We start from the raw sequence: 17,084 nt of genomic DNA on the forward strand, positions 1-17,084 counted from the left end.
AACTATTTGCCAATAAAATGGACAACCTGGAAGAAATGGACAAATTCTTAGAAATGCACAACCTGCCAAGACTGAATCAGGAAGAAATAGAAAATATGAACAGACCAATCACAAGCACTGAAATTGACACTGTGATTAAAAATCTTCCAACAAACAAAAGCCCAGGACCAGACGGCTTCACAGGCGAATTCTATCAAACATTTAGAGAAGAGCTAACACCCATCCTTCTCAAACTCTTCCAAAATACAGCAGAGGGAGGAACACTCCCCAATTCATTCTACGAGGCCACCATCACCCTGATACCAAAACCAGACAACGATGTCACAAAGAAAGAAAACTACAGGCCAATATCACTGATGAACATAGATGCAAAAATCCTCAACAAAATACTAGCAAACAGAATCCAACAGCACATTAAAAGGATCATACACCATGATCAAGTGGGGTTTATCCCAGGAATGCAAGGATTCTTCAATATATGCAAATCAATCAACATGATACACCATATTAACAAATTGGAGGAAAACCATATGATCGTCTCAATAGATGCAGAAAAAGCTTTTGACAAAATTCAACGCCAATTTATGATAAAAACGTTCCAGAAAGTAGGCAGAGAGGGAAATTACCTCAACCATATATGGGCCATATATGACAAACCCACAGCGAACATCATTTTTAATGGTGAAAAACTGAAACCATTTCCACTAAGATCAAGAACAAGACAAGGTTGCCCACTCTCACCACTATTATTCAACATAGTTTTGGAAGTTTTAGTCACGGAAATCAGAGAAGAAAAAGAAATAAAAGGAATCCAAACTGAAAAGAAGAAGTAAAACTGTCACTGTTTGCAGATGACATGATACTATACACAGAGAATCCTAAAGATGGTACCAGAAAACTACTAGAGCTAATCAATGAATTGGGTAAAGTAGCAGGATACAAAATTAATGCACAGAAATCTCTGGCATTCCTATACACTAATGACAAAAATATCTGAAGAGAAATTACGGAAACACTTCCATTTACCATTGCAACAAAATGAATAAAATACCTAGAAATAAACCTACTTAAGGAAACAAAAGACCTGTATGCAGAAAACTATAAGACACTGATGAAAGAAATTAAAGATGATACAAACAGATGGAGAGATATACCATGTCCTTGGATTGGAAGAATCAACATTGTGAAAATGACTATACTACCCAAAGCAATCTACAAATTCAATGCAATCCCTATCAAACTACCAATGGCATTTTTCACAGAACTAGAACAAAAAATCTTAAAGTTTGTATGGAGACACAGAAGACCCCAAATAGCCAAAACAATCTTGAGAAAGAAATATGGAGGTGGAGGAATCAGACTCCCTGACTTCAGACTATACTACAAAGCTACAGTCATTAAGACAGTATGGTACTGGCACAAAACCAGAAATATAGATCAATGGAACACGATAGAAAGCCCAGAGATAAACCCACGTACATATGGTCACCTTATCTTTGAAAAAGGAGACAAGAATAGACAATGGAGAAAAGAGAGCCTCTTCAATAAGTGGTGCTGGGAAAACTGGACAGCTACATGTAAAAGAATGAAATTAAAACACTTTCTGGGCTTCCCTGGTGGTGCAGTGGTTGAGAGTCTGCCTGCCGATGCAGGGGACACGGGTTCGTGCCCCAGTCCGGGAAGATCCCACATGCTGTGGAGCGGCTGGGCCCATGAGCCATGGCCGCTAAGCCTGCGTGTCCGGAGCCTGTACTCCGCAACGGGAGAGGCCACAAAAGTGAGAGGCCTGCGTACCGCAAAAACAAACAAACAAAAAAAATACTTCCTAACACCATACACAAAAATAAATTCAAAATGGATTAAAGACCTAAATGTAAGGCCAGACACTATAAAACTCTTAGAGGAAAACATAGGCAGAACACCTTATGACATAAATCACAGCAAGATCCTTTTTGACCCACCTCCTAGAGAAATGGAAATAAAAACAAAAATAAACAAATGGGACCTAATGAAACTTCAAAGCTTTTGCACAGCCAAGGCAACCATAAACAAGACAAGAAGACAACCCTCAGATTGGGAGAAAATATCTGCAAGCGAAGCAACTGACAAAGGATTAATCTCTCAAATATAGAAGCAGCTCATGCAGCTCAATATCAAAAATAAACCAACTCAACCCAAAAATGGGCAGAAGACCTAACAGACATTTCTCCAAAGAAGACATACAGATTACCAACAAGCACGTGAAAGGATGCTCAACATCACTAATCATTAGAGAAATGCATATTAAAACTACAATGTGGTATCACCTCACACTAGTCAGAATGGCCATCATCAAAGTCTAGAAACAATAAATGCTGGAGAGGGTGTGGAGAAAAGGAACCCTCTTGCACTGTTGGTGAGAATATAAATTGATATAGCCACTATGGAGAACAGTATGGAGGTTCCTTAAAAAACTACAAATAGAACTACCATATGACCCAGCAATCCCACTACTGGGCATATACTCTGAGAAAACCATAATTCAAAAAGAGTCATGTACCACTATGTTCACTGCAGCACTATTTACAATAGCCAGGACATGGAAGCAACCTAAGTGTCCATCAACAGATGAAGGGATAAAGAAGATGTGGCACATAGATACAATGGAATATTAGTCAGCCATAAAAAGAAATGAAATTGAGTTATTTGTAGTGAGGTGCATGGACCCAGAGTCAGTCGTACAGAGTGAAGTAAGTCCGAAAGAGAAAAACAAATACCATATGCTAACACATATATATATATAGAATTAAAAAAAAAAAGGTCCTGAAGAACCTAGGGGCAGGACAGGAATAAAGAAACGACACAGAGAATGGACTTGAGGACACAGGGAGGGGGAAGGGTAAGCTGGGACGAAGTGAGAGAGTGGCATGGACTTATATATACAACCAAATGTAAAATAGATAGCTAGTGGGAAGCAGCTGCATAGCACAGGGAGATCAGCTCGGTGCTTTGTTACCACCTAGAGGGGCGGGATAGGGAGGGTGGGAAGGAGACGCAAGAGGGAGGGGATATGAGGATATAAGTATACGTATAGCTGATTCACTTTGTTATACAGCAGCAACTAACACACCACTGTAAAGGAACTATACTCCAATAAAGATGTTTAAAAAAAAAAGTGAGCTTAAAGTCACTGGGCTTATCAGAATTTTTACACAGAAACAGGGGAAGTTTACTTTCACTATTAAACCTGTTTTAAAGGGACACTGGAGAACTAAAATGAAATTATGTTTTGATCAACATTGTGAGGAGTGCTTAATCAATATATTGCTTTCATACATAAACAAATCAGTCTTTGGGAAACTACTGGTGCCATGTGGGGTTTGAGGTGGTAGAAAAATCCCTTTTTCCTAGGAAAGTGCTGTGACATCAATTATCCATTTATTCTGTTCTATTTCCTTTATAGCACATCATCTGTATCTGAAATTATCATGTTCACTTGCTAATTTATTTATTATCTCTCTGTAGGGTAAAGTTACTTGAAAAAGTAAGCTACCCGAGAGCAGGGAGTTGGTCTGCTTTGTTCACTGGACATATCCCCAGGGCACAGACCTTTAAAGTAGGTTTTCAGCAAGCACAGTAAGTTGAAGAAAGAGCACAAAGTGGCTCGTACCCGGGTAGAGGTTGTAGACTGCCATTTTATACTCCTCCTTTTTCCGTACAGTGAACACATGTCCACTGAAATGAATAGAATGGATATTTTCATTGCTGCCCATGCTGAGCAGATACCATCGGATCTTTTGATCCTGAGCCATTGCTAAACCAGGTAGTGTATCCATCACATAGCCATTGATTGCTGGAGAAAGAACACAGAGAAAGCTGTTAAAATCTGTTGTATAAGTGTCTTTCCCTCCACTCCAGTCAAAAAATATTGATCCCTATGAGGATTCCACTCCCATACATATAGTCTCAAATCATACAATGTCGAAACCTCAGGCTCAAGGTTCATTTCACAGCGAGTAATATTTGGCTGTGGAATATATTACCATGGAAGCGATACTTTTCTCTAAAAGTGGGGTCCTCCATCTGGATGTTGCAGGGAGCCCTGCAGTTCCTTTCCATGTTTTCAGTGAAGTACCAGCTCTTGGTCTCATCAAAAATAGTGAAAAACAGAGCAAATTCCTGCACTGTCACTTGTCTCCCATGGGCAGCGCTCAGAGTGTTTGTGCGGCAGATCAGAAGGGGTCCAATCAAGCCTGAGTGCACATCTTTTTCCTGAAAGACACCAGTCCTGTGAGCAAAAGTTCTCTCACCCATGAACCAGAGTGGATTTCTCATCAACTTTTATGCCACTCCAACCCACTCCCCATCTTCCCACAGTACAATTTCTTCCTCTTTAGTAGATTCCAGAGCGATATGTCTAAGCCATAAATATGATGACACCTCCCCTATTTAAAGCTTCCCATTATGCTTAGGATAAATACCAAACTTCCAACATAACACAAAGCCTCTTTCTTTTAAACCAGAAAGAGGCCAGCACAACACAGACCTGCTTACCAGATCAACATCAGAAAAATACGCCCAGGCTTTGCAGTCAAACTCATCTGTAGTTGGTGCCATATGATGCTGCACTTTCCAGAAGTAAGTTTTGGTTTCATTAGGCTCGACAAACTTTTTTCTAGGTTCTGCTCCTTGCCTCTGATCTTCCTCATAAGAAATAAGGCTAGAATAGAAGGAGTAGGGACGAGATGCCTGGTTTTTAAATGTTACCTGCAGAGCAAGAAAAAAAAAAGAAAAGAAATTAAAAAAAGCAAGTGTTATGTTTTAAGATCTTGTAAAGTTCTTAGGTTAGGGTTTATAGCCCTAATAGCAATGCCGATTTGGGGGGTTTTTATCCAGGTTTTTAATAGCTGGAGGAAATGGTACAGAGTATGGATGTTGTTAGAACCCAAACCTAAAGATCTACAAAAGAAACTGAGACATTTTTGAATTCCAAAATCTTTATGGCATGAACTCAAAGTTGCAAAGGAGAAAATTTCTAAATACTTAAAAGCAATTCCAAAGTAAAAGGGAAAATATCACCACAGGGGTTTTAAGAGACCCTAACTCCAGGAACTGATACTCTTAAATTAAGGTTCTTCATGACAAATGCCAGGATGAATACTTACGATATTTAAAGAAGACTTGTTTTTCAAATTTAAAAAAATCATACATTTTCATGGGACATATGGAAAGTAAAATAAAATTGAAGTCAGAAAAAAATTCACTCACAATCCCATAATTTTAGATCCTCCTATATCCTTCATGTAAACAATCAATTGGGACAATGGATGACTGTTTCTGGAAAAAATAAAACTACCTTGATCTTTGGCTCACACACACCAAAAACAAATTCTAGTCTACAGGAATTATCGATGGATTAAAAAGTTAAATGTTAAGAAATTAAACTGTAAAAGAAAGTTGAAAAAAGTATAGGTGATTTTAAGAAAAAAAAATCTCTGTATAGGGAAGGATTTTAATAAACAAAAAAGCTATGAAAGTGTCATAAAGGAAAGATTTATGGGTTACTACCTAAAATTTCAAACCTGTTTTATTTTAAAAACCATTATATACAAAATTAAGAGAAAACAAACTTGGAAAAATATTATTCACTAAAATGATCAATGATCATTAATATATCAATGATCTATAATATACAAGGTAATATAAATGAACAAGAAAAGCACTCCCTCCAAAAATTTCAACTATGTAAATAACATTAATAGATAATTCATTAGAGAAAATCTTAAAATGTTCATGTACATTGCACTCCTGGAATTTTATCCTAGGAAGAGGGTTGTGGCTGCAGCATTACTTAAATAGTAAAAAAAAAAAAAAAAAAAAAAAAAAACTATCTAAAAGGTTGTTCAAAGTAGGTGGTTAAGTAAACCATAAAATCATATAATGGACTAATATTCCATCATTTAAAAATATACGTAGGGTTTTTGTTTCCTGGTGCGCGAGGAGAGGGGATTAAGAGCGCTGTAAGGAACTCCAGAGACGGGCGCGAGCCGCGGCTAAAAGCGCGAACCCCAGAGACGGGCAGGAGACGCTAAGGCTGCTGCTGCCGCCCCCAAGAAGCCTGTGTGCGAGCACAGGTCACTCTCCACACCCCCCTTCCGGGAGCCTGTGCAGCCCGCCACCGCCAGGGTCCCAGGATCCAGGGACAACTCCCCCGGGAGAACGCACGGCGCGCCTCAGGCTGATGCAACGTCACGCCGGCCTCTGCCACCGCAGGCTCGCCCCACACTCCATGCCCCGCCCTCCCCCCCCCCCGGCCTGAGTGAGCCAGAGCCCCCGAATCAGCGGCTCCTTTAACCCCGTCCTGTCTGAGCGAAGAACAGATGCCCTCCTGCGACCTACATGCAGAGGCGGGGCCAAATCCAAAGCTGAGCCCCGGGAGCTGTGCGAACAAAGAGAAAGGGAAATCTCTCCCAGCAGCCCCAGGAGCAGCGGATTAAAGCTCCACAATCAACTTGATGTACCTGCATCTGTGGAATACATGAATAGAAAACGAATCATCCCAAAATTGAGGAGGTGGACTTTAGAAGCAAAGATATATATATTTTTTCCCCTTTTTCTCTTTTTGTGAGTGTGTATGTGTATGCTTCTGTGTGAGATTTTGTCTGTATAGCTTTGCTTCCACCATTTGTCCTAGGGTTCTATCTGTCCGTTTTTTTTCTCTTAATAATTATTTTTTTATTTTAATAACTTTATTAATTTTATCTTACTTTATTTTACTTTATCTTCTTTCTTTCTTCTTTTCCTTCCTTCCCTCCTACCTTCCTCCCTCCCTCCCTCCCTCCCTCCTTTGTTTCTTTCTTTCTTTCTTTCTTTCTGCTTCTACTAATTCTTTCTTTCTACTTTTCTCCCTTTTATTCTGAGCCGTGTGGATGAAATGCTCTTGGTGCTGCAGTCAGCAGTCAGTGTTGTGCCTCTGAGGTGGGAGAGCCAACTTCAGGACACTGGTCCACAAGAGACCTCCCAGCTCCACGTAATATCAAATGGCGAAAATCTCCCAGAGATCTCCATCTCAACACCAGCACCCAGCTTCACTCAACAACCAGCAAGCTACAGTGCTGGACATCCTATGCCAAACAACTAGCAAGACAGGAACACAACCCCACCCATTAGCAGAGAGGCTGCCTAAAATCATAATAAGTCCACAGACACCCCAAAACACACCACCAGACATGGACCTGCCCACCAGAAAGACAAGATCCAGCCTCATCCACCACAACACAGGCACTAGTCCCCTCCACCAGGAAGCCTACACAACCCACTGAACCAACTTTAGCCACTGGAGACAGACACCAAAAACAGCGGGAACTACGAACCTGCAGTCTGCAAAAAGGAGACTGCAAACACATTAAGATAAGCAAAATGAGAAGACAGAAAAACACACAGCAGATGAAGGAGCAAGGTAAAAAACCACCAGACCTAACAAATGAAGAGGAAATAGGCAGTCTACCTGAAAAAGAATTCAGAATAATGATAGTAAAGATGATCCAAAATCTTGGAAATAGAATAGAGAAAATGCAAGAAACATTTAACAAGGACCTAGAAGAACTAAAGATGAAACAAGCAGTAATGAACAACACAATAAATGAAATTAAAAATACTCTAGAAGGGATCAATAGCAGAATAACTGAGGCAGAAGAACGGATAAGTGACCTGGAAGATAAAATAGTGGAAATAACTACTGAAGAGCAGAATACAGAAAAAATAATGAAAAGAACTGAGGACAGTCTCAGAGACCTCTGGGACAACATTAAACACACCAACATTCGAATTATAGGGGTTCCAGAAGAAGAAGAGAAAAAGAAAGGGACTGAGAAAATATTTGAAGAGATTATAGTTGAAAACTTCCCTAATATGGGAAAGGAAATAGTTAATCAAGTCCAGGAAGCACAGAGAGTCCCATACAGGATAAATCCAAGCAGTAACATGCCAAGACACATAATAATCAAACTGTCAAAAATTAAATACAAAGAAAATATATTAAAAGCAGCAAGGAAAAAACAACAAATAATACACAAGGGAATCCCCATAAGGTTAACAGCTGATCTTTGAGCAGAAACTCTGCAAGCCAGAAGGGACTGGCAGGACATATTTAAAGTGATGAAGGAGAAAAACCTGCAACCAAGATTACTCTACCCAGCAAGGATCTCATTCAGATTTGATGGAGAAATTAAAACCTTTACAGACAAGCAAAAGCTGAGAGAGTTCAGCACCACCAAACCAGCTCTACAACAACTGCTAAAGGAACTTCTCTAGGCAAGAAACACAAGAGAAGGAAAAGACCTACAATAGCGAACCCAAAACAAATAAGAAAATGGGAATAAGAACATACATATTGATAATTACCTTAAATGTAAATGGATTAAATGCTCCCACCAAAAGACACAGACTGGCTGAATGGATACAAAAACAAGACCCATATATTTGCTGTCTACAAGAGACCCACTTCAGACCTAGAGACACATACAGTCTGAAAGTAAGGGGATGGAAAAAGATATTTCATGCAAATGGAAACGAAAAGAAAGCTGGAGTAGCAATTCTCATATCAGACAAAATAGACTTAAAAATAAAGACTATTAGAAGAGACAAAGGAGGACACTACATAATGATCAAGGGATCCAAGAAGAAGATATAACAATTGTATATATTTATGAACCCAACATAGGAGCACCTCAATACATAAGGCAAATACTAACAGCCATAAAAGGGGAAATCGACAGTAACACATTCATAGTAGGGGACTTTAACACCCCACTTTCACCAATGGAAAGATCATCCAAAATGAAAATAAATAAGGAAACACAAGCTTTAAATGATACATTAAACAAGATGGACTTAATTGATATTTATAGGACATTCCATTCAAAAACAACAGAATACACATTTTTCTCAAGTGCTCATGGAACATCCTCCAGGATAGATCATATCTTGGGTCACAAATCAAGCCTTGGTAAATATAAGAAAACTGAAATTGTATCAAGTATCTTTTCCGACCACAATGCTATGAAACTAGATATCAATTACAGGAAAAGATCTGTAAACAATACAAACACATGGACGCTAAACAATACACTACTTAATAACGAAGTGATCACTGAAGAAATCAAAGAGGAAATCAAAAAATACCTAGAAACAAATGACAATGGAGACATGACGACCCAAAATCTATGGGATGCAGCAAAAGCAGTTCTAAGAGGGAAGTTTATAGCAATACAATCCTACCTTAAGAAACAGGAAATATCTCGAATAAACAACCTAACCTTGCACCTAAAGCAATTAGAGAAAGAAGAACAAAAACCCCCCAAAGTTAGCAGAAGGAAAGAAATCATAAAAATCAGATCAGAAATAAATGAAAAAGAAATGAAGGAAACGATAGCAAAGATCCATAAAACTAAAAGCTGGTTCTTTGAGAAGATAAACAAAATTGATAAACCATTAGCCAGACTCATCAAGAAAAAAAGGGAGAAGACTCAAATCAATACAATTAGAAATGAAAAAGGAGAAGTAACAACTGACACTGCAGAAATACAAAAGATCATGAGAGATTACTACAAGCAACTCTATGCCAATAAAATGGACAACCTGAAAGAAATGGACAAATTCTTAGAAAAGCACAACCTTCCAAGACTGAATCAGGAAGAAATAGAAAATATGAACAGACCAATCACAAGCATTGAAATTGAAACTGTGATTAAAAATCTTCCAACAAACAAAAGCCCAGGACCAGATGGCTTCACAGGCAAATTCTATCAAACATTTAGAGAAGAGCTAACACCTATTCTTCTCAAACTCTTCCAAAATATAGCAGAGGGAGGAAAACTCCCAAACTAATTCTACGAGGCCACCATCACCCTGATACCAAAACCAGACAACGATGTCACAAAGAAAGAAAACTACAGGCCAATATCACTGATGAACATAGATGCAAAAATCCTCAACAAAATACTAGCAAACAGAATCCAACAGCACATTAAAAGGATCATACCCCATGATCAAGTGGGGTTTATTCCAGGAATGCAAGGATTCTTCAATATATGCAAATCAATCAACATGATACACCATATTAACAAATTGGAGGAAAACCATATGATCGTCTCAATAGATGCAGAAAAAGCTTTTGACAAAATTCAACACCCATTTATGATAAAAAACCTGCAGAAAGTAGGCATAGAGGGAACTTTCCTCAACGTAATAAAGGCCATATATGACAAACCCACAGCCAACACTGTCCTCAATGGTGAAAAACTGAAAGCATTTCCACTAAGATCAGGAACAAGACAAGGTTGCCCACTCTCACCACTATTATTCAACATATTTTTGGAAGTTTTAGCCACAGCAATCAGAGAAGAAAAGGAAATAAAAGGAATGCAAATCGGAAAAGAAGAAGTAAAGCTGTCACTGTTTGTAGATGACATGATACTATACATAGAGAATCCTAAAGATGCTACCAGAAAACTACTAGAGCTAATGAACAAATTTGTAAAGTAGCAGGATACAAAATTAATGCACAGAAATCTCTGGCATTCCTATACACTAAGGATGAAAAATCTGAAAGTGAAATCAAGAAAACACTCCCATTTACCATTGCAACAAAAAAATAAAATATCTAGGAATAAACCTACCTAAGGAGACAAAAGACCTGTATGCAGAAAATTATAAGACACTGATGAAAGAAATTAAAGATGATACAAATAGATGGAGAGATATACCATGTTCTTGGATTGGAAGAATCAACATTGTGAAAATGACTCTACTATCCAAAGCAATCTACAGATTCAATGCAATCCCTATCAAACTACCACTGGCATTTTTCACAGAACTAGAACAAAAAATTTCAGAATTTGTATGGAAACACAAAAGACCCCGAATAGCCAAAGCAATCTTGAGAAAGAAAAACAGGGCTGGAGGAATCAGACTCCCTGACTTCAGACTATACTACAAAGCTACAGTAATCAAGACAGTATGGTACTGGCACAAAAACAGAAACATAGCTCAATGGAACAGGATAGGAAGCCCAGAGATAAACCCACGCACATATGGTCACCCTATCTTTGATAAAGGAGGCAGGAATATACAGTGGGGAAAGGACAGCCTCTTCAATAAGTGGTGCTGGGAAAACTGGACAGCTACATGTAAAAGTATGAGATTAGCTCACTCCCTAACACCATACACAAAAATAAGCTCAAAATGGATTAAAGACCTAAATGTAAGGCCAGAAACTATCAAACTCTTAGAGGAAAACATAGGCAGAACACTCTGTGACATAAATCACAGCAAGATCCTTTTTGACCGACCTTCTAGAGAAATGGAAATAAAAACAAAAATAAACAAATGGGACCTAATGAAACTTCAAAGCTTTTGCACAGCAAAGGAAACCATAAACAAGACTAAAAGACAACCCTCAGAATGGGAGAAAATATTTGCAAATGAAGCAACTGACAAAGGATTAACCTCCAAAATTTATAAGCAGCTCATGCAGCTTAATAACAAAAAAACAAACAACCCAATCCAAAAATGGGCAGAAGACCTAAATAGACATTTCTCCAAAGAAGATATACAGACTGCCAACAAACACATGAAAGAATGCTCAACATCACTAATCATTAGAGAAATGCAAATCAAAACTACAATGAGATATCATCTCACACCAGTCAGAATGGCCATCATCAAAAAATCTAGAAACAATAAATGCTGGAGAGGGTGTGGAGAAAAGAGAACCCTCTTGCACTGTTGGTGGGAATGTGAATTGGTACAGCCACTATGGAGAACAGTATGGAGGTCCCTTAAAAAACTACAAATAGAACTACCATATGACCCAGCAATCCCACTACTGGGCATATACCCTGAGAAAACCATAATTCAAAAAGAGTCATGTACCAAAATGTTCATTGCAGCTCTATTTACAATAGCCCGGAGATGGAAACAACCTAAGTGTCCATCATCGGATGAATGGATAAAGAAGATGTGGCACATATATACAATGGAATATTAGTCAGCCATAAAGAAACGAAATTGAGCTATTTGCAATGAGGTGGATAGACCTAGAGTCTGTCATACAGAGTGAAGTAAGTCAGAAAGAGAGAGACAAATACCGTATGCTAACACATATATATGGAATTTAAGGAAAAAAATGTCATGAAGAACCTAGGAGTAAGACAGGAATGAAGACACAGACCTACTAAAGAATGGACTTGAGGATATGGGGAGGGGGAAGGGTAAGCTGTGATAAAGCGAGAGAGAGGCATGGACATATATACATTACCAAATGTAAGGTAGATAGCTAGTGGGAAGCAGCCGCATAGCACAGGAAGATCAGCTCGGTGCTTTGTGACTGCCTGGAGGGGTGGGATAGGGAGGGTGGGAGGGAGGGAGACGCTAGAGGGAAGAGATATGGGAACATATGTATATATATAACTGATTCATTTTGTTGTAAAGCAGAAACTAACACACCATTGTAAAGCAATTATACTCCAGTAAAGATGTTAAAAAAAATATATGTAGGGGGCTTCCCTGGTGGCGCAGTGGTTGAAAGTCCGCCTGCCGATGCAGGGGACACGGGTTCGTGCCCCGGTTCGGGAAGATCCCACATGCCGCGGAGCGGCTGGGCCCGTGAGCCAAGGCCGCTGAGCCGGCGCGTCTGGAGCCTGTACTCTGCAACGGGAGAGGCCATAACAGTGAGAGGCCCGAGTACCGCAAAAAAAAAAAAAAATATATATATATATATATATATATATATGTGTGTGTGTGTGTGTGTGTGTGTGTAGGAAGTGTTTTTAATGACATAAGAAATGTTTATGACATATTTATTTAGAAAAGAAGGATGATCCATTGTGTAATTTTGAATACATAAAGAGAATACATAGGAAAAACATAAGAACATACAGCAAAATGATAATTATGGTATTATTTTTCAACTTCCTTATTTTCTATACTTTAAACTTTTTCAAAAGTGAGAATACATTATTTTTATTTAAAAAATTATTGGAGTATAGTTGATTTACAATGTTGTGTTCGTTTCAAGTGTACAGCATAGTGAATCAGTTATACATATACATGTATCCACTCTTTTTTTTTTTTTTTGCAGTACGCGGGCCTCTCACTGTTGTGGCCTCTCCCGTTGCAGAGTACAGGCTCCAGACGCGCAGGCTCAGCGGCCATGGCTCACGAGCCCAGACGCTCCACGGCATGTGGGATCTTCCGGGACCGGGGCACGAACCCATGTGCCCTGCATCGGCAGGCGGACTCTCAACCACTGCGCCACCAGGGAAGCCCTATCCACTCTTTTTTAGATTCTTTTCCCATATAGGTCATTACAGAGTATTGAGTGGAGTTCCCTGTGCTATACAGCAGGTTCTTACTAGTTATCTATTTTATATATAGTAGTGTGTATATGTCAGTCCTGATCTCCCAATGTATCCCTCCCTCCCCCCTTCCCCCTTGGTAACCATAAGTTTTGTTTTCTACAACTGTGACTCTATTTGTTTTGTAAATAAATTCATTTGTACCCTTTTTAAAGATTTCATATATAAGCGATATCTTATGATATTTCTCTTTCTCTGTCTGACTTCACTCAGTATGACAATGTCTAGATCCATCCATGTTGCTACAAATGGCATTATTTCATTCTTTTTTATGGCCATTATTTTTAGAATCAGAAATCTAAAATACACACACGGGATTAATTTTCTTGTAATTTCATTGTCCTCAACTTACCATGATGTTGTCTTCGACTTCTGCTCTTATATATGGTCCCAAGAGTCCCAAATGTTCATTTAGTTCTCCGCGGTATAAGGGCTGAGTAAAGGAGCCATCAGCATATTCCTCAAATACCACCTTTTTGAACTGAGGGACACCTCCATTCTCAGCTCTGGAGAAAAAAGCAGAGGAAAAGCAATATCCTCATGGACCAGGTGGGTAGAAATGCCTCACATTGTTGTGTTCCCTGTATTTGAGATACATTTGGTAGAATTGATGATGAATTGGAAATGTAATGGAGAAGGGAGGGAGAAAGAGGGATTAGAGATAACCTCCCGGTTTCTGATTTGGGCAAATGGATGGATGGTGATGCAGTTCACTGAGATGGAGAACCCTAGAAGGGTAGGTTGCTGTATACAGTTTTGGACACATGGGGTATCTATGGGAATTATATTGGGAAATACATGGTGACTGGGAGTTCACAAAAGAGGTCTGCATGAAGATTATCTATATTTAGATGGTAACAAAATCATGGAAGTGGCTTATCAAAGCCAATAGTCAATTTTATGTCCTCATCTTACTCAACATCTAAGCAACATTTTGCATAGTTAACCACTCCATCCTCCTTGACATACTCTCTCCAGGCTTCTCTAGTATATAAGATCCATGAAAGCAGCGGGATTTGTCTGTTTTGTCCACTGTTGTACTCCCAGCAGCTGGAACAAGTGCCTGCCACATAGTAGGTGCTCAAAAAAGATTTGTTGAACATTGAATGGATGTAGGGTTTATAAACATACTCTAAATATGAGAGCCTCAGTGTTCAGTCCTTGGACCACTTTTCTTTGCTTTTTAAAAATTCTGTAAAAACTGTGAACTAAAACTATACAATAAAGTGCATAAAACATAAATGCTTTTGATACAAAAAAATGCAACCACCACTAAGATCAAGAACTTTGCCAGCAGCCCAGAAGACTCACTGTTATCTGCCTTTTCAATCACATCCTCTCCCTTCCCACTAAGTGTAACCCCCATTCTGATGTTTATAATTATTTATTTGATTTTGTTCATAACCGTACCACTTATGTATACATACCTAAAGAATATAGCTTAGTTTTGCCTATTTTTGAAGTATGCAAATGGAACCATACTGCATACATTCTTTTGTTTGTGATATTTTTTACTCAGCATTATGGTTGTGATTCGTCTATGTTGTTGTGTGTAGCTATAGTTTGTTCATTCCTATTGCTGTATAGCATTCCATTGTGTGAATATAATGCAATCATGTGCATTTGAGTAATTTTTGGTGCTTATACATAGTCCTGCTATGAACCTTCCTATGAATTTCTGCTGGGCACATCTAGGAGTGGAACTGCACCATTTTCCATTTTCATCAGCAATGTATGAGAGTTCCATTTGCTCCAAATCTTCACAAACACTTGACACTGACTGTGTTTTTACATTTTTGGCCATTCTAGTGGTTGCACAGCAGTGTCTCTGTGGTTTTATTTTGCATTTCCCTGATTAATAATGAGGTTAATTTCTTATGGGTAGTAGCCATTTGGATTTCCTCTTGTGGAATTGCCTATCCAAGTTTGTTTCCTTCTTTTTTGTACCAATTTTTCTATTGGATAATCAGCCTTTTTTTCTTATTGATTCAAAGGAGTACTCTATACATTCTTGATATGAGTCTTCGTTGGCCTTTTGTGCTGCAAACATCTTCCCTTCTGTGGCTATTTTTTCATTCTCTTTTTGTTATCTTTGGATGAGCATAAAGTCATAATTTTAATGTAGTGAAATTTATTTAAAAATTCTTCATGGTTAGTGCTTTTTGTATCTTGATATCAATTCTCTTTCTTTTCCTACCCTGAAGTTATTAAGATATTCTTTTACTTTTTTTCTTTCTAAGAGATTTAAGGTTTTATATTTATGTTTAGACTTGTAACCCACTGTTAGTGGATTTTTGTGTATAGTGCGAGTTAGGGATCCAGTTTAATGTATTTCCATATGGATATCAAAAAATTTCAGCACATTTATTGAAAACTGCTCTTCTGTGGCACCTTTTCCATAAATCAAATGCCTGTAAATGTGTGAGTCTAGTTTTGGATTTCCTGTTCTCTTTCACTGACCTATTTGTTTACTCCTAAGCCAATGATCACAAGCTACAGCTTTAAAATACGTCTCAGTGTGTTATACAGCAATTCCTCCTATCTTGTTCCTTTTCCTCAAGAGGGTCTTGGCTATTCTCGGTGCTTTGCATTTTCTTAGTAACTTTAAAATCAGGCTTGTTGAGTTCTGCAAGAGAAAATACTTGTTGAGATTTTCACATAGGTTGTGCCGAATCTATAGATCGGTTTGGGGATAGTTTACATTTTCATAATATCGCATTTTCCAGTACATGTACATGGTATATCTTGGCATCTACTTAGCTCTTCTTTAAAGTTTCCCAATAAATTTCCATAGGTTTTTCCATAGAGGTCTTGAAAAATTTTTGTCATACTTATTTCTACGTACTTGCTACTATTTCATTCCATTGTAAATGACATGTTCTTTTAATTTCATTTTCTATCTGTCTGCTGCTACTATATCGATATACAATAGATTTTGTATATTGATTTTCAATTCTACAAACCTGCTAACCTTCCTAGTTAATTCTAATCACTTATTTGTAAACATTTTTTATATGTATAAAATCATATCATCCGTACTCAAGGACAGTTTTATTTCTTTCTTTTCAACCTTTATACCTTTTATATGTGTTTACTGCTTGAGGGTTCAGTACAGTATTGAATAGAAGTGATGATAATGATTGAGAATTTATCTATTTCTCTATTTAAGTCTGTCAAGTTTTGCTTTATGTATTTTAAAACTATATTATTAGGTTCATAGTAATTTAGGAATGTATGGCTGCCTATTGAATTGACTGTTTTATTATTATAACATTTCCTCCTTATCTCTACAAACCTCTTGCTTTAAAGTTTCCTTTCTACTTAACTGAGTACTTAGATTTTTAAAAAATATTTATTTATTTATTTGGTTGCACTGGGTCTTAGTTGCAGTTCGCTGGCTCCTTAGTTGCGGCATGTGGACTCCTTAGTTGTGGTTTCTTGCTTATTTTTCTTGTTTTATTTCATACCCAGTATCTTTGTGTGCTAGAAGTTGTATCTGGAATATTTGTGAAAATAACTTGAGGCCTAGAATGTTGGTTTCTTATACTAGAGAGGTTTTATGTATTCTTCAGCCAGATGTCTGCAGGCACTGCCAATCCAAGACATGCTTAAATTTTGATCAAGAATAGAGATTTCATGGACAACACAGATGACAGAAAACTGGGCTGTAAGTCAATGAAGTGCAAG

General features: G+C 38.1%; 1 protein-coding gene across 1 annotated transcript in view; it reads right to left on the bottom strand.

The window, feature by feature from the left end:
* Nucleotides 1-17,084, bottom strand: part of F8 (coagulation factor VIII) — a 120,526-nt gene that overhangs the window by 35,117 nt on the left and 68,325 nt on the right. Inside the window, exons 15-18 of the mRNA XM_082681798.1 lie at nt 13,750-13,903; nt 4,534-4,746; nt 4,023-4,251; nt 3,650-3,832 (exon numbers count right to left, since the gene is read on the bottom strand). Coding sequence (XP_082537924.1) covers nt 3,650-3,832; nt 4,023-4,251; nt 4,534-4,746; nt 13,750-13,903 — 779 coding nt within the window. The remainder of the gene's footprint in view (nt 1-3,649; nt 3,833-4,022; nt 4,252-4,533; nt 4,747-13,749; nt 13,904-17,084) is intronic.

The sequence above is a fragment of the Grampus griseus genome (assembly GCF_964374135.1).
Source record: "Grampus griseus genome assembly, chromosome: X".
NCBI lineage: Eukaryota > Metazoa > Chordata > Mammalia > Artiodactyla > Delphinidae > Grampus > Grampus griseus.